This window comes from Astyanax mexicanus, chromosome 13 (assembly GCF_023375975.1).
Source record: "Astyanax mexicanus isolate ESR-SI-001 chromosome 13, AstMex3_surface, whole genome shotgun sequence".
In the NCBI taxonomy this organism is placed as follows: Eukaryota; Metazoa; Chordata; class Actinopteri; order Characiformes; family Acestrorhamphidae; genus Astyanax; species Astyanax mexicanus.
The window spans coordinates 29,538,733-29,557,473 of NC_064420.1; the positions used below are offsets into that span (position 1 = coordinate 29,538,733).

The following is an 18,741-nucleotide window of genomic DNA, read 5'->3' on the forward strand; positions in this document are numbered from 1 at the left end:
ACAAGGATTTTTCATTTTTAACTAAGTATGTTACATCCTGTGAGCCAAGCTGAAAACGTGATTAAAACATTTGCACAGTACTGTATATCTTTGTTTTGGTAATCATAATTCCCTCAGGTTGCACACATTGCGTACTGATTTAAGGGAGCTATATGTATTACATATAATATATACAGGGGTTGGACAATGAAACTGAAACACCTGGTTTTAGACCACAATAATCTTTTGTGGCGACGGACAGTTCTGGTGGAAACAGGAGAGTTGCAGCCGTGGTTTTATGTTTTTTTGGATACAATCCGGGTTAGCACCCGAACATCCCTTTTAGACAGCTTCCTCTTGCGTCCACAGTTAATCCTGTTGGATGTGGTTGGTGCAATTAATGAAGATTGGCCTCCAGGCTGCTCCAATTTAGCCATGAATCCCTCCACACTTCAGTTTCATTGTCCAACCACTGTAATTTGACAAGCTTGCCTATTCAAAAAAACATGAAATTCTGTCCCATTGTTTGCCTTCTTGCATAATTTTCTTTTGGAGAAACATAAAGTTATTATGTCATGTTAATATAATGTATATTTCTAATTAGAGCTGCAACTAATGATTATTGTGGTAGTCGACTAATCTGATGATTATATTTTTCGATTAGTCGATCAATCAACGATTATTTCTGCCATGTCCTCAATCTCTAAAAACGATAGAAACAGCTGAACATGAGATTTAAGAGGCAATTAAATGTCTAGATTTTGTTTAAACGTGGGAAGTACTAAATTTAGTAAGTAAATATGTAAATTGTTGTCTGGGCACTTTTGGAAACACATACTGAGTTGAATTTACCCATCTCCCATTGCGCCTCTGTCCCCAGCACTTTGTGTAATGCGGTACTTTTACAAATTTTACAAACGCTTAATCGACAATTAAATTTGTAGTCGACAAATTTAAATAATCGACACTGTCCATTATATCAACTAATCATTGCATCCCTATTTTTAATACACTTTTTACTCATCTTTTCTTTAAGAACTTTTATTAAAGTTCCTTCTTATGTTCCTCCTCTTACTGACTTAATGTGAATGATTTATTACATCGCAGTTTCCCTCCAAGTATCTGCTGGAGATTCTTTATCTCTTGCTTCTTTATTTCTGTAGAATTCTATGATACAGCCCTTGTTTAACAGTAGTTTAGTTAGCGTGCTCTACAGTCAGGGCTTTCTGAGCTTTGAAAGCTTTCTCTTGTTGTCCACAGCGTTTGCAGATAAACGCTGTGGCTTTGAGGGCTGGGAGCTGAGCTTAGGCTTGTTTCCTGTGTGTTTTTATACGATAACGGCGTAACTGCGAGCCTTTTATCAGGAAATCTCAGTGCACACACATTTGCTGTACTTCGACAAGCGGCATCAAGCACGACACCCATATAGGAGACCAGTTATCGCGAACAGGACTTTTCCGTTAGATAAGGTGGACATTTTGAGTTGTCAGGACCACAACACTAAATTTTGCTCTACAAAGAAGGGCCTGGTGTCCACTTATGAGGCCATTATACTGTCACCTAGTGGTGGGAGAAGAGTTTCGATTTTGTCCAGAAATTTAAAGGAACAGTAAACACAGTAAATGTTTCGGTTTTTTACTTTTTACTTTTGTCTTTGTGTTGAAGCAGCACTTCAAATGAGCCACAATTGTGTGTTCAAGTGGCACAATTGTGTTTTCTGCTTTTGTTTCGCACTTGGGGTTTTAGGCAGTTAAGCTTTAATATAAGTAAGTAATCTGTGTGCTTTAAAAGGTTTGCATTTTAAGGTTTTCAAATATATAATAGAAAACTAGGACAATATATATATATATATATATATATATATACACACACACAGGGGTTGGACAATGAAACTGAAACACCTAGTTTTAGACCACAATAATTTATTGTCCCGACGGACAGTTCTGGTGGAAACAGGAGAGTTGAGGTGCACATTTAATTCTGCCGTGATTTGGGCTGCCCCATCCCTTTCAGACAGCTTCCTTTTGCGTCCACAGTTAATCCTGTTGGATGTGGTTTGTCCTTCTTGGTGGTATGCTGACATTAACCTGTATACCGTGGCTCTTGATTCATCACAAAGACTTGCTGTCTTGGTCACAGATGCGGCAGCAAGACGTGCACCAACAATTTGTCCTCTTTTAAACTCATTGCATTGCAATATTTTGAGCAAAACTGTGCTCTTACCCTGCTAATTGAACCTTCACACTCTGATCTTACTGGTGCAATAATGTGCAGTTAATGAAACCTCCCACACTAAAATGACAGGTGTTTCGGTTTCATTGACCGACCCCTGTATCTATATATATATATGTACTGAATAACCTGAAAACCTGCTTCCTTAAAAAAAATTTTGTCTCAGTTTCTTAGTTTAGTCAGTGCTTTACATAGCGGTACCAGCATGGAGCTAGCATGTGTTTCCTTTGAGTCAGTAAGTTGCACATTTTACTGCTAAATGACTGCTAAGCCACTGGAAAGTTCAGTCAGCACGTTCAGAAAATTATACTGTCATTGACTCATGGCCACGGTTGGCTGTAGTACCGTTGCAAACTCATCCAAAAGCTTATATTTAAAAAAAAAAAAACTGTATATGTCCAATTTAACCATTACCATCACTGTCCATATACTATGCATGCCGTGGTTTGGCCTAGGTTGGCTATATATCCATATATCCTCTCTGGATGTTCTTGGAAGTTTTCATATGTGAAAACTTTTATAGAGCAGGTAAAATAAATGCAGACTACAGACAAAGTACGGACTGAAGGCTTCATCTGTATCTATAAGCTTTCATAAAATGTGAACGAATACAGACAAAATGAACACAGAGTACGGACAGGAGGCTTCGTCTGTACACACAGTTGCTATAGTAGAGTAGCTTTTCTAAAAAAAAAGCTTGCCACTCATAGGTCATAAAGAACCGAATTTCACTTTTGTGCTGTTGTTAAGCTTCAAGCCATTCTCAAAGCTAAATTACTTATAGAAATTGGTTTGTGTTCATCATTTCTTTTCCTCTGAATCCTGATGCAGCATTTTCTGTTGGTACAATCCCAGAACTATTACCGGGTGTGGGACCGGTGCCATCTCTGGTCTTGATCATTCAGTTTTTCATAACCTCTAGAACCTGGCTCATAAATCCTTCTGATAAGTGGCTGCTGCGTGAGCTGCTGCTCGCGTGGCAGGCTGAGACCAGGGGTCCGTGCATTTGTCTTTGTCATGGAAGTTAGTGGGATGGAGGGGGATTCCGTCCGACTGAATAATTAATGTTCAATATATGATGACTCTGCATGAAGCAGCACTGTGTTTTCTCTGAATAACTGCAGTTAGGGTGTGTGTGTGTGTGTGTCTGTGTGTGTGTGTGCGTGCGAGCACTACCTCCAGGTGATCATATTTCAGTGTGCTGGCTGTAGTGAATACACTAAAGCAGAAAGAGAGACAGAGAGAGAGAGAGAGAGAGAGAGAGAGAGAGAGAGAGAGAGAGGAAAAGTAAATTACACTCTACAGTCTCTTCAGTGCTGTTTAGTGAATTAGTGCGAGTAACAAAATCTGCCCTTGACATTTTGAGCCTTTTTCTGTCATATAAATGGAGGATTTGGTAAATGTGGAAATAAAGGTTAATGAATTCATTACAATTAGGCTTGTCAAACCTCATTTCGCAGGAATAGATTGTTTAATTGTGTCTCAGGATTATATTATCAGATTTACTGTAGGCTGCTCATTTTCAGTCTGGTTACAGAAACTATATGGACAGAACTACAGATTACACATTACTTAGAGGAATTTTTTTTTTAATGGCAACCAGTTCTAAATCTATAGGCATTAATATGAAGCTGCTCCTCCCTTTACAGCTCCAACAGCAGGTTTGGAACTGCAGCTTTTGAGTCTGTAGAGCATTGTCGATCTGTTCTTATGCCAATGTGCCTCCACATCCATTGCTGAGGTTGCCAAATATTGGGTGCATCCCTATCTAAGATTCTCTCTGCATCAAGTCAGTTAGAACTGCAAAAAGGGGGGAGAACGACTCCATATTAAAGGCTTTGTATTTAGAACAGGTTGCCGTAAAAGCTCCTATAGATGTAACTAAAAATGAAACATATTTGACCAAAAATGGGAAAAAAATGGTTTCTTTTTTTGTTTATTTATTCATTGTTTTATTAGTTTCAAAGTAATCGCAATTGACAAGAAAATAGCAAAAAAAAAAAAACAATTTGTTGATAGCACACTAAAAAGAATAAGCGGCAGTTTTATAAACAATAAAATATTTTATAAAATAGCTCAAAAAAATAAAGTAATCAAAAGTGAAGGTTTAAAAAAAACATTAGGTACCTTTAAGTCAATCAGATTTTTAATATTCCATTACATTGTCCCACAATTCCATAGCAGAATTTATATTTTTGGGTTAAAAAGGGTTACAAGTGGTCCAGAAGACTAAATTGCTGCCACTACGATCGGGATATCGCTGGTTCAAATCCCGGTCATGCAGCTTGCCATCAGCTGTTGGATCCCTGAGAGAGCACAATTGGCCACAGTTTGCGCTCTCTCTCCGGGTGGGTAGATGGCGCTCTCTTCCCACATCATTCCTAAGGTGATGTTGATCAGCGCAGGGCATCTGTGAGCTGATGTATTGGAACCGAATCACTGCACTTTCCTCCCAGTGTTAGCACTGTGATGCTACTTGGTAATACTTTATGAGCAGCAGTTTGAAAAGAGGCAGTGGCTGACTTCACATGTATCGGAGGAGGCATGTGCTAGTCTTCTAGCTAGGGTTGGGTAATTGACCGTGTAAATTGGGGAGAAAAAAATGATATTTTGGTTTAAAAGAATAGGACACTCGTTCCATCAAAATAATTTTTATTAAATATTATTATTTATTAATCTCTAATCGTCCTCTCTTTCTTCTGCAGGCGCTGTGAGGTCTGGCTACAGGTAGCGTGAGCAGAAGCCCAGACGTGGGACCTGAGGCCGGCGGTCGGTGGGCGTTGCCATGGCGGCCGGCGGGCAGATGGGCCGGTTGGTGTTACTGTTGGCTGTGGTGATGGTGGCCCACGCCTCCATCTTCCTCTCCAGCCACAGGATGAAGCCTCGCTTCCAGCGGGACCGCCGCAACATCCGGCCCAACATCATCCTCATCCTCACTGACGACCAGGACATCGAGCTGGGTGAGTCACCACACACACACACACACACCTTCACACACACCTGTATCATAGCCAACACTTCACTCTACAGCGGCCTTGTATAAAACAGAGCAACTGCCTGTAATAAAGCCAATTTAATGAAAACTTTTAACTAATAGATGTTTTTTTATCGTTGGAAAAAAAACTTTCTGCTTGGCTTAATTAGGGTAATTAAAGCTGTAAATAAAAAAAACGTTTAATTAAATGTGTTTGAAAAGATACATTCATTACTGTATTTTATGGATTATAAGGCACACTTTCGATAAAAATCTATTTTCTGGTCTATTTTTATACAGTACATAAGGTGCACTGTATTATAAGGCGCATTTTAAGCGACACTAGTAAGGAACAGGGGTGTTGCCATTTTTTCCCTTCTAATTCAGCAGGTATTTAAAAAAACATTTCTTTCAATGTCTAATGAGCGCTGGATGTTAATCCACACACATTTCTTTCCACGCTTAGCAGCACTTAGCGCTAGTAAATGCCGTCCAATAGCGCTGTGGTTAGCGGCTAATGCTAATATTGCTCTAGGCTTAGTGCTGGAGAAACTCCACTGAAACTCCTGTATAACTCTGTACTTCAGCGGAGGGGCTTTACTGCTCCTTATGTAAAACTCGTACATAAAGTGCATCAGATTATAAGGCGCACTGACAATTTTGGGGAAAATTAAACGTTTTTTAGACTTTTATAGTGTGAAAAATATGGTATATAAAAATGAGAGAAAAAAAGATGGCCAATTTAGTCGAAATTAATCAAAATTAAATAAAACAAAGGTCTGTTTTTTGTCAGTGCACAGACAAAGCTATATTTGTCACTAAATAGTAATGTTTTATAAGTGAACAATGATACATGAGAAAGCTGAAGAACAAAGATCAAATCACTGAAGAATTTGTAGTTTTTTCTTATTTATTTTACTATTTAAGTAATATTAGTCTGAGTAGGGAAGCCATTTTTGATATAAAATGATAATGAAAATGATATATTTATTCTGCCACCTTTAAGTTCAAACGTGTCTGTGCAGACAATCTGTTCCAAGTCTGTGCCGCTAGTCAACAGTAGAAACATGAAAAACATCAAATATAGAATAATACAAGATAAAAAATATAAAAGTCTGCTGGTGTTAAAATTAATCATAAAAAATAATCTCTATATATTGAAGTTTTATTTTAATATTTTTATATTTATATTTATATATTTATATTTAACACAATAATTTTATTTTCATAACTTTTTTTTCATATTAAGAACGTTTTATATTATTTTTATTGGAACTAGTTTTATTAGAATCTTTCCTGCAAACATTTATATATGAATATTCATTCATCATTCATTTATGTTAAATTGCTTATCCAGATATTTAACAAAAAAAAAAGTATATATATATAGGTTTACATTTACTTCAAGCTAAATAAGGTTTTAAAGTAATTTAAATGGTTGGAACAGCAGTAAAAATTAGACTATAGCAATATTATATATATAATAAATAATAAAATACTATGAATTAATTTAGAGACAAAATCCTACAAAAGCAAAGAAAGAATAAATCCTTTAAGACTCCTTTTTCCTTTTTTAAGAATATAACGGGACCCGTATATTAGATGAAAACCCCTGGCCTGAAGATCTTTCTTTTTATAGTTTCCCCTCATTTTGTATAAAAGAGTAAATACTGTATTTATACTGAGAAAGCTTCATTCCTGTGGTCGGAGAGTTTAGCAACATTTAGCTGCTAAAACTGTTTGAGTATAAATCTGTCTAATTAATTCCACTACACTAAATCTTCCACGCAAAGCCGTGCACTTGGGCAAATTCCAAATATGATCTCCACTTCACTCCATCTTCTGCACACTCCCCACCTTTTCCTCATCAGGAGCTTATCTGATATAAAAAAACACTTTTCCGGTCAAGAAAAGTGAACTCCCAAGACTGACTTGACTAGCTTGTTTAAGGAAGAAAGAATTGCAATCCGACAAGCAAATACACTGCAAAAAAACAGGATAAAATAATGTTTTTTTGTTAACTATATTATAATTATATTATATAAATATAATGTTAAAACTGTTTGCTTTTTTTCAAGCTGAGAAGCTTACTAAATTAGTCTGTTCATAAAGAGGAATTAAAAATCACAGTATTGACTTCATCCAGAGGTCTCAAGTAACTAATATTAATATATTAGTTCATATATGAAATACTTTGTTACCTTACTTAAGAAGAAAGTTTTTTTTTTTACATTTTCACACAGTTATCTATACTTTCTACTCCTATTTAATTTGAGCTTGTTTTAATTCTGTCAAAATTGAGACAAAGTGTAAGGGATAGGTTGTGTGTCTCAATTATATAGTAAACTAAAAATCAACAAAAATGGAGATACTTGTTTTTCATTGGACACTGACAATTACACCATATAACTCCTACATGAATGATGAAAATGTGAATAATGTACAGTACCAGTCAAAAGTTTGGACAGAAGAATTCCACATGTGTTTCTGTATAGGTTAATAATTATTAAGAACATTTAATGTTTTCTTTAATATTAAATTTACAATGTACAAAAATATGAATAGAAATATAGAATAGATATGTCCAGACTTTGACTGGTACTCTAAATATATACTGGCTTTTTAAATATAAATTGAATATATATATAAGGGGAACTTGTAATATATGGCAACTGAAACAGAAGAAAGCTTGATTTTTATTAAGAGAGAGATAGTGTCCTTAAAAGGCCTCATTAATTGCAGCTTTCCATCAGCTGCCAGAGCCCCGGGAGAGCACAATTGGCCTTGCTCTCTCTTTAAGGGTAGATGGCGCTATTTTCTTTCCCCTCATCACTCCTAGGGTGATGTCGATCGGCGCAAGGCATCTGTGAGCTGGTGTATCAGAACCGAGTCGCTGCGCTTTCCTCCAAGAGCGCTGTGATGCTACTTGGCAATGCTACATCAGCAGTTCGAAAAGAGGCAATGGCTGACTTCACAAGTATTGAAGGAGGCATGTGCTAGTCTTTACCCTCCTGGTGTTGGGGCACCTAATGAGTTGGTTGGGTAATTGGCCTCAAAATGATGTCAGTATAAAGGCTTTAAGCTTTACAATATTTTTTGTGACGCAAAGACTTAACATTAATAAAACAATTATCATTATTATTATCATAATTATCGTATTTATATTGACACTGACTAATGTTCTAGTTTGGCTTTTTTATATTTCTAAGTATTTAGACTTTTGATATACACTGATCAGTCAAGTCAGAAGTCATGGGACAGCAGTACACAAATTGGTCACGCAGTGTTACTTTAGAGAACGGCTTGGGTACAAGAATCCTGTATAGGTTGGTTGCGAGGTGTTATCTTGTGAGTGAGGCTGGACACTAGCCACAAGTTTGTTATTGAAGTATTTGAAATTCCTCAATCCACATTTGTTACACATGTATACCTAGAATACCTTCATAGAAGTCATTATCTTGACTCTGATCGTGATCATAATAGTTGGTGTGAATAGATAAGCAGCATTGGCTGCAATCTCTGGCATCCACATTGAATTCAGTGTTCTTTGTGGCATGTCAGTGCATTTTAAAAGCACATTATTCACGCCGATGATGTGAGTGCAGCTGATCTGCAGTATTTTTGCCGCTTTCTCTGTCAGTGTTGAAACAGCAGAGACACAGGAGGCAGTAATTAAGCTAGCAGTGAATAAGACCTTCCCAAAAGACAAGCACACCAACCTCCCCACTGCCTCACTGCTTAATGAGCAGACAGTGTCATATCACAGCTCCAACACCAACAATAGACCAGTTCCTTTACAAGATCAAATACTGCTGTGAGGAACCGAATAAGGGCTCTTGACGGTGTGTGTGTGTGTGTGTGTGTGTGCATGTGTGTGTGTGTGTTATGCCTACTGACTAATTTGGGCCAGAGTCTCATTCTGTGAAACGACACACAGAGGTATCTTTAGATGTGTTGGAGCTGTGAGACTGACGCAATTAGAGAGGAAAGTCCCTGCTGTTTTACTGCTCTGGACAAAGAAATGGAGCCTGGTGTCATCACCCATTCACACCCACACACACACACACACACACACACACACACTGTTCGCTACTTGTCTCCTCTGCAACTGTGAATATCTTAGATTTCTGAATTCTCATGTTCACCTCTCTGATGGCATCACTGATGTTCTCTTCTCTTCTCCTCTCTTTTCTGTTCCTCTTCACTTCTCTTCTCTTTTCCACTAGTGTTCTTCTCTTTGCAGTTCTACATTTGCTCATCACTCTCTTCACTCTTCCTCTCTGCTCTTCTTTTCTCTGTTCTACTTTTGTTATTCTCTTCAGTGAACTTCTGCTGTTCTTCTCTTGTCTTTGCCATCCTACATTTGTCTCTTTGCTCTTCTCCTCTCCTCTCTACTCTCCTCTCCTCTTCTCTTTTCCATCACTTCTATTCTCTGCTCTTCTCTTCTTCATTCTTCATTTGCTTTTCTTTTCTCATTTTTCACATCTGACCTTCTATTTTCTTCTCTTTTCTGTTCTTCTGTTTCCTGCTTTTCCCTTTTCCACCTCTGCCCTTCTCTTTTCTTCTCTTTTCCTCCTTTGTTCTTCTCTTCTCTTGTCCATCTCTGCTCTTCTCTTCGCTCCTCTCTTATTTGATCTTCTCTTCCCTTGTCTAGCTCTGCTCTTCTCTTTGCTTTGCTCTTCTCTTCTTTGATCCTCTCTTCTATGCTCTTCTTTTCTACACCTTTTCTATTCTCTTCTCTTTTCCACCTTCACTTTTATCTTCTCTACTTTTCTCTTCTCTTATTTCTCTTTGCTCTTCTCTTGTCCATCTCTGCTCTTTCCTTTTCTGCTCTTCTCTTCTCTTTGCTCTTTATTTCTTGTCTCTTCTCTATTTTGCTCTTTATTTCTTGTCTCTTCTCTTCTCTATTCTACATTTCTCATGTCTTTTTTCTCTTTGCTCTTCTCTTGTCCATCTCTTCTCTTTCCTTTTCTGCTCTGATCTTCTCTTCTCTTTCCTTTGCTCTTCTTTCCCCCTCTGCTCTTCTCTACATTTCTCTTTTCTTTTTTCTCTTTGTTTCTCCTTTGTCCATCTCCCCTCTTTCCTTTTCTGCTCTGCTTTTCTTCTCTTTGCTCTTTATTTGTTGTCTTTTCTCGTTTATTTGCTCTTCTCTCCCCCCCCCCTCTGCTCTTCTCTTATCTTTTTTCTCTTTGCTCTTCTCTTGTCCATCTCTGCTCTTCCACTTTCTGCTCTTCTCTTTGCTCTTCATTTCTCATCCCTTCTCTTTTCTTTGCTTTTCTCTCTCTCCTCTGCTCTGCTCTTTGCTTCTCTCTTTTTGCTGTTTGGATGTGATTTGAGAGAATGAAGTTGCAGAAGGCTTTTTATTTGCTACCATATAGATGTACGTAACATGCATTTCTATTCATATTATATCATATAATGAATGCGTTCATTCTAGAGCAGCTCTATTCACACACATATACATAAAGCTGACTTTTCCAGCAGTTCTGCACGTCAATCCTCAGACCAGCTTCACTATAGAGGAATCTATATTGACATTTGCAAGTGGAGCGCTGCTGAATGCTTTTTGTTGTTGTTGGTGTGTGTGTGTGTGTGTGTGTGTGTGTTATTGACCTTTGAGTATGGATTTGCGGAGGTTTGGTGATCCTGTATGAAAAGGCCAAGTGGAGCCAGGCTTCCTGTCTCTCTGCACATCATTCCAAACCATCCGGAGTGTGTGTGTGTGTGTGTGTGAGACAGAGAGAGAGAGAGAGAGATACAGAGAGACAGAAGTAAAGAAGTGCAGGAGGAAAGTGTAATTAGCATGTTTGTATGTTAATGTTTCTGCTTTGTAACTGATTTTTTTTTTTTTCAGATCTTATCGAAACCCACGCCTCCACAATTCATTCAGTCTGTTAAATCCAACACACTCTTCCACACCCATGAACAATACATCCGTTTCTCACTGTATAAAACACTGTGATCTTCACATCTCTTCCTCACAGACAGCAATAAAGCATCAAATCAACCAAAGAAAGGCTAGATAAAGAGGTCTGATAAAGAAAAAAGCTAAATTATCACATTAAATCAACAAAAGTAATTTCAAAAAAATGTTTTTAGAGAACAAAAAGCATCTTAGCATTAAGAACCTCTAGACATAAAGAGAGAGTACACAATGTAAAGCTCGCTCGACCATATAAAAATTAGCTTAGCTCTAAGAACCTTTTTGGAAAACCACCACAGACCAATAAAAAAATAAACTAAATGTGTGTTGTGTAGCAAAATAAATATAAATAAATCAAATAAATTAACTTAATTAACTAATCAAAATAAGTAAAGAAATCCATATTTATTTTATACAAATATATTAAACTAATCCAATAAACTAATGAACTAATCTAAACTAAAAAGCAAATAAATAACTAAATCACAGTTAAATCAGATAAAAACCACCAGCCAAATATAATAAACAAACATTTCAGCTAAATAAAATAATAATAATTTAAACTAGAAAAACAACACATGCAGTACAAATAAAGCAAAAGAGCAAACTAAGTGATTTTAAATAAAAAAAATAAATAAAAACAATCAGAATATTTCAACTTTTCATTATAACTTAAAATAAATCCAGTAAAAAAATAAAACAGAGCAACTAAATACAAATAAGATAAATAGTAAAAAAAAAGCATTTTCTATAATTAAAAAAACACTCTAAATATACTTTCTCTGTATTTCCATAAAATGTTTTTTTAAGCAATATTCTTCAAATTATACGCTGCGTTGTTTGAAAAAAAATATATAGTGCCCATAAATATGGCTTAAAGTGCATTTTAATGTACTTTTTCCCAGTGTCATTAAAGTGTACACGATATGTGCATCAATACTCAAAATGATGTTTAAAAAAAACACATACTTAAATCTACGTAAGATTGTAGAAATTATTCGAAAAAAAAAAACTTAATCAAAAGCACAACCTAATGTAAATAAATGTTTTTATGTTGTGTTTAAATAGAGCTTTATTACAATTGAAATATGCTTAGGTTGCCATAAGTTGTTTCCAAATAGTACATTTAGTATGTAATTAGTAAGTAAGTTTATTTATTGTTTAAGATAAAAATATGTTTTAGAAATATTCTTAAATGCAAGAGACAAATAATCACAGATCAAATAATTTTCTTTATACTGCTTTTAATCTTGTTTTATTTTATTATTAGTAGCTACAGAAAAATCACATTAAGACAGAGCAATAAAGAGAAAGCGAAACACAGAGAGAGCATTCTTCACTTCATTAGCAGGCTAATTAATCACACAGTCTGAGTCTGTTGCCTGTATTAAGCCATAATAATAATAATAATAATAATTTATTCTCTGATCACTGGACACGAGCTGCACTGGTCAGACTGCCTGATGCTAATTATTCCAATCTATACTTTAATTATTATGATTCGATTTCCTTTTTTAATGTGATTTTCCATCTCTCTTTCTCTCTCTCAGGCTCTATGCAGGTGATGAATAAGACGAGGCGGATCATGGAGCAGGGCGGGACACACTTCTCGAATGCCTTCGTGACCACGCCCATGTGCTGCCCGTCACGCTCCTCCATGCTGACGGGGAAATACGCCCACAACCACAACACCTACACCAACAACGAGAACTGCTCCTCCCCCAGCTGGCAAGCCCAGCACGAACCACGCACCTTCGGAGTCTATCTCAACAACACGGGATACAGGACAGGTGTGTAGGGAGTCTAATAATTGTATTTAATTTGATTTCTTAGTAGAAATTAACCCCTAATTGAAGAATATATATCTACAGCTCTGGAAAAAAAAAATAAAAGACCACTTAAAATGATTTTAAATGCGTTTCTTTGATTTTACCAAACTGAAAACCTCACTCAAACATCACAATCATCAAACCAAGTTGAACTGCTTGAATGTTTGCACCAGGAGTGGCATACAGTTTTCAAAAGCAGTGTGCAAGACTGGTGGAGGAGAACAGGCCAAGATGCATGAAAACTATGATTTAAAACCAGGATTATTCCACAAAATACTGATTTCTAAACTCTTAAAACTTTATGAATATTTACTTGTTTTGTTTGCATTATTTGAGGTGTGTGTAAAGCTCTGCATCTTTTTTGTGATTTCGGCCATTTCTCATTTTCTGCAAATACTGTAAATGCTCTAAATTAAGGAATTGGGGAGAAATGCTGTCCATAGTTTATAAAAAAAAAAATGTTTTATGTATACCTATAAACAGCAAAATCAGAGAAACTGAAGCTTGATTAACGGCATGTCAGTGTGTCTTTGCTTTCGTAATGACGGGAAAAGTATGCACTGCACAGCATAAAACACACAAAAATGCATGTACTAATTTTTCTTATAACTAGTTATGGGTGTGTTTGGGGTGAAATGTTCAATAAAAAATCAGCATTTCCCTTGACATTCCCTTTAAGAGCCAGGTGAGCATTGCTATTTCAATGGCGCAGCTACCTGGACGTGTCCAACACTTTTCAGCAAATTAAACTAGACTTGAATAATGATCTATAATTTGTGTCGATGTAGAATAATGCTACTTTTTTATTTTATATTCTGTTTACTGATGATGGATCTGCACTATGGGTTTGTGCACTGCTGCTAGTCCAAGTGTGGGTGTACATTGGGCACATTGGGCATGTGCCAAGATAACAATGAAAGTTTGACTGTTGATATCTGTGTAGGTTGTTTTCAGTCAGTGGCGCACCTGTGTTTTTCATTGCCAAGATAGCAATACACACCAGAAATGTACCTCATTTCTTAAAATCACCTCATTTTGAAATCATCACGCATATCGACGTAGATATATTCACAAGCCCTGTTGCTATTTGAACGATTCAGGCAGAAGGCGTGAAAATAGACTTTTGCGAAGTGTAAGATGAGGCCCACACTGTTCTAATCTGTTTTTAACACACCAGATTCAGTTCAGCAACTCCAAAATCCATCATTCCTCACTTCCAGACACTTCTCAGACCAGCGCGGTGCAGGGGTCTCTCCCACGCTGTGTTTTTTTTCCCCTTCCAAACAGCATTCAAACTTCATGAAACTTTGTAACTGGGTTAATCTCATAAGTCTGACGGAGTGAGTCCTGTCACAGTGATCTACTGTATACCGAGCTTAACACCATCTTGACACGTCTGCCGTCTTTCTTCATTCATTCTAAATTGATTTTTGCCCCTTAAGTGCTGTTATATCATAGTAAACAGACATGTGGTGACCTTTTCAAACACAAACACACACACACACACACTGGAGATTCTGTTTGACAGGCCCTGCAGTCTCACACACACACACACACACACACACACATACACACACTTCATCAAAGTCTCGCACAACCTCCCACAATCTAGTATACACTACCTGACTAAGACACTGAGAGAGCCTGCTCCTCAACACAGCTTACATTAGATTAAAAGCCTCAGGATCCTTAATCGTGACAGTAGCCATTTTGCTTAGCATGCGCACAGGTGTGAGTGGGAGTTTAATGTGAAAGAAGGCTCAGGAAATATATTGCCTTAGCCTATAAAATGAGTTATAAGATATACAATAAAATAGAATAGAATAGTTTTATTGTCGCTGAAAAAACAATGTTAAGAACGATGTTCTGAAATGCAGTTTAGCATCCTCTCTAAGGCAGCAATTAGAAAACAAACTTAATGAAAATTATTATATATATATATATATATATATATATATATATATATATATATATATATATATATATATATATATATATTTTTTTTTTTTTTTTTTTTTTTTTTTTTTCAATTAAAGATAATTAAAGATAATTCAGGACAATATATTAATACTGAATAAACTATAAAATGAGTTCCCTGAGACTGTCCTTCTTTGTCTGTTTGTCCTTGTTTTAAATTTTAAGTAGCTTATTTTATTTGCCAATAGTAAAACATTAATACCTGCATACCAAAAGTCATGGGACAGTTGTATGTACAGTAAATACAGGAAGGCTTGTAATTCATTGGAGTTCAAGCAAGGCTCAAGGCCTAAGTGAGGATACTAGAACACAAAGATGCACAAAGTTTCGAAATTTTTCGGAAAATTCCTATTTCTATTCACACTGTTACGTGTGTATCAGGAATACATCACAGAAGGCATTATAGCCCCATATAGTGGTTATAGTGCCTGCTATGGTATGCCAGGTGGTTGCTCAGGAGTTGTAGCTCAAGTACATGCTGTCGGACTAAATATTGATCTGTGTATTATGTAGCTAGCCACTGGAGCCCTGAGAGAGCACAACTGGCCTTGCTTTCTCTGGGTGGGTTGATGGCGCTCTCCCCACATGCTCCAAAGGATGATGTCCGCAGCACAAGGTATCTGTAAGCTGATGTATCAGAACTAAGTCGCTGTGCTTTCCTCCAAGCACACTGTGGTGCTACTCGGCAGTGCTGCATCAACAGCAGTTCAAAAAGAGGCGATGGATACCAAAACATTTTCGTACTATATATATATATATATATATACTAGTGCATCTCACTAGTATATAGGAATATTATTTAACAAAAAACTTTATTTCAGTAATTCATTTCAAAATGTGAAACTCATATATTATACAGATGTGTTACGCAGAGTAAGCCATCTTTTGTAAGTGTTTTTGGCAGTGTGTGAGCTGTGCCAAGTCCTGCTGGAAAATGAAATCCACATCTCCATAAAAATTGTCAGGACAGAGGGAAGCATGAAGTGCTGTAAGATTTTGTGGGGAACACTGCACTGACTTTAGACTTGATAATAAAACACAGTGGATCAACACCAGCAGAGGACATGTCTCTCTAAACCATCACTGATTGTGGAAACTTCACACTAGACCTCAAGCAGTTTGGACTGTGTGTCTCATCCCTCTTCCTCTAGACTTTGATTCCTCCCTTGATTTACAAATGAAATGTAAAATGTACTGATGATCAGTGATGGTTTGGAGAGACTTGTCATCTGCTGGTGTTGATCCACTGTGTTCTACCAAGTCCAAAGTCAGTGCAGTGTTTTCCTGGAAATTCTTACACTATTTTATGCTTCCCTCCGCTGACAACTTTTATAGAGATGTGGATTTCATTTTCCAGCAGGACTTGAGAACACTGCTCACTCTGACAAAATTACCAATTGGAATATATTTTTTTATTGGATGTAAGCCATAATCATCAACAATAAAAGAAATAAACACTTAAAATAGATTCCTCTTTGTGTAATTTATGAGTTTCACATTTTGAACAGAATTGCTGACATTAAGTATTTTTCTCAATGATATTCAGCATTTTTGAGATGCACTAGTATACTGTATAATTCCTTTTGTGTATGGTAAAATATATTACTGTATAACATGACATTTAAAGACGTTTTTGTGATACACAGTATTTATTTGTGTTTTGCCACACAGACAAAATGCATAAATAGAGAGTAGATTTTGCTTTTGAAATACTGTTTCATGCATAATATATATTTTTTTATTTATTTATTTTTTTCTACACATAATTCATTTTTAATAAATAAATATAAAATTCCACTCTCTGTGATGAAACGTACAGTTGGGTCAGTGTTTTTTTTTTTTTTTTTTTTTTTAAGCGCTGACATGATCCTCAATATGTCTATTAAAACATATATTGTCAATACAATAAAAAATTGTATCACAATACGATAAAATATTTATATATTTGTAATGCGCAACCATACCTACCAATAGTTGAATGTATATAATGTTTATATGTTATGATGTTTAACAAGAAAATTATACTTTCTGACACAAGAAAATGAACTGCTAGCTGCAATGGTTATATTTGACCCACATACCTCTTTTTTATACACTCTCCATTTTCAGACGTACGCACAGTCATACATATATACAGACACCTGGCAGTGAGTCAGCTTTTAGCGGCTGGAGTAATCCATTAGAACACACTTTCTCCGGGAGAGACGGGCTTAGCCAATGAAAGCACTGACATCCAACCTAATGTAATGCCTGCAGTATCAACATGCATCTAATCATCCCTCTAATCCACCTAGAGAGCTTCGGGTCTATGTGTAGATGTGTGTGTGCACATGTGTGAGTGTGTATGTGAGAGTGCGTGTGTATGCATAATGTATTTTTACCTCCTCGGTTTTAGCCTCGGCTGTTACGTAGCTAAAGCTTATAGAACGGCCTTCGGGGGGAGATAATTCCACTGAGATTAGGAATCTTTACAGCACATTCAGGCAGAATGAAGCTGGATCTGAATCAGACCGTACGCCGTGTACTTATTGACCTGAGTGAAATCTATCTGATATGGCCGTCTGGGGACTGTAGACAGTGACAGGTCCAGCGATGTGTTTAAAATTAGAGCGTATTTAGACTGGAGGATTAGTCATATCTCTGTGCTGGACGTCATTGTTCCAAGGACTTGTTTGAATAAAGCGATGGTTCGGCCAAAAATCACATTTACACCATGTTTACCTCACTTAGAGTGGAGATACTTCGAAAGGACAAGTTTGGAGTCTGGTCTTTTTTACCCTCTGGGGTTTTCAAACTGACTGACCATCTCTATTTATCGTTTCTGTTAATATCTTTGTGGAATTTTGGAAAAACAACACAAAAAGTAAGGTAATCATACGTGAAATCATACAGCTCTGGAAAAAAATTAAGAGATCGCTTCAGTTTCTGAATCAGTTTCTCTGATTTTGCTATTTATAGATATATGTTTGAGTAAAATGAACATTGTGTTTTACTCTATAAACAACAGACATTTCTCCCAAATTTCAAATGAAAATATTGTCATTTAGAGCATTTATTTGCAAAAAAAAATCAGACCTCAAATCATGCAAAGAAACAAGTTCATATTCATAAAGTTTTAAGAGTTCAGAAACCAATATCTGGTGGAATAACCCTGGTTTTTAATCACAGTTTTCATGCATCGTATGCATGTTCCCCTCCACCAGTCTTACACACTGCTTTTGGATAACCTTATGCCACTTATTTTATCAAAAATTAAAGCAGTTCAGCTTGGTTTGTCGGCTTTTGATCATCCATCTTCCTCTCGATTATATTCCAGAGGTTTTCATTTTGGTAAAATCAAAGAAATTTAAGTTCTTACTTTTTTTTTCCAGAGCTGTATGTGACTTACAAGGTTCTAAATAAGGGTTGGGATTTCCATTGTTGCCCCAGCATCTGATTCTGTGCCAAGCTGCATTTAATGTTATAAATGAGTGGTCCAGTGGGCTAAGCGCTGCCACTTATGATCAGGAGATTACTGGTTCGAATCCCAGTCATGCAGCTTGCCATCAGCTGCTGGAGCCCTAAGAGAGTCCTCTTTTCACCCTCCTTGTGTTGAGGCATCACTAGTGATAAGCGATGTACAGCTGACTAGCAGCTGAATGGGTGGGACAAAAATAGGAGATAATTAGAAGGAAAAATATGAACAGAAAGACGAATCCACCAATTACAAATCAGAAACAGATGTATTGAGTTTCTCAACTGTGCCGTATTATCGTAAAAGTATTAATAAAAACAGACTCAAGAGGGGCTAGGGGGGCAACCGCCCCATCCTATGCCATGCAACTTAT

The 18,741-nt window shown here is 36.6% G+C and overlaps 1 protein-coding gene across 5 annotated transcripts in view; it reads left to right on the top strand.

Annotated features, from left to right (window-relative positions):
- Positions 1–18,741, top strand: part of sulf2b (sulfatase 2b) — a 345,428-nt gene that overhangs the window by 263,453 nt on the left and 63,234 nt on the right. For all 5 annotated transcript variants that reach the window (XM_049486337.1, XM_049486339.1, XM_049486338.1 and 2 more), the window contains 2 exons: positions 4,917–5,171; positions 12,659–12,898. In XM_049486337.1, coding sequence (XP_049342294.1) covers positions 4,997–5,171; positions 12,659–12,898 — 415 coding nt within the window. In that variant the 5' untranslated portion in view covers positions 4,917–4,996. The remainder of the gene's footprint in view (positions 1–4,916; positions 5,172–12,658; positions 12,899–18,741) is intronic.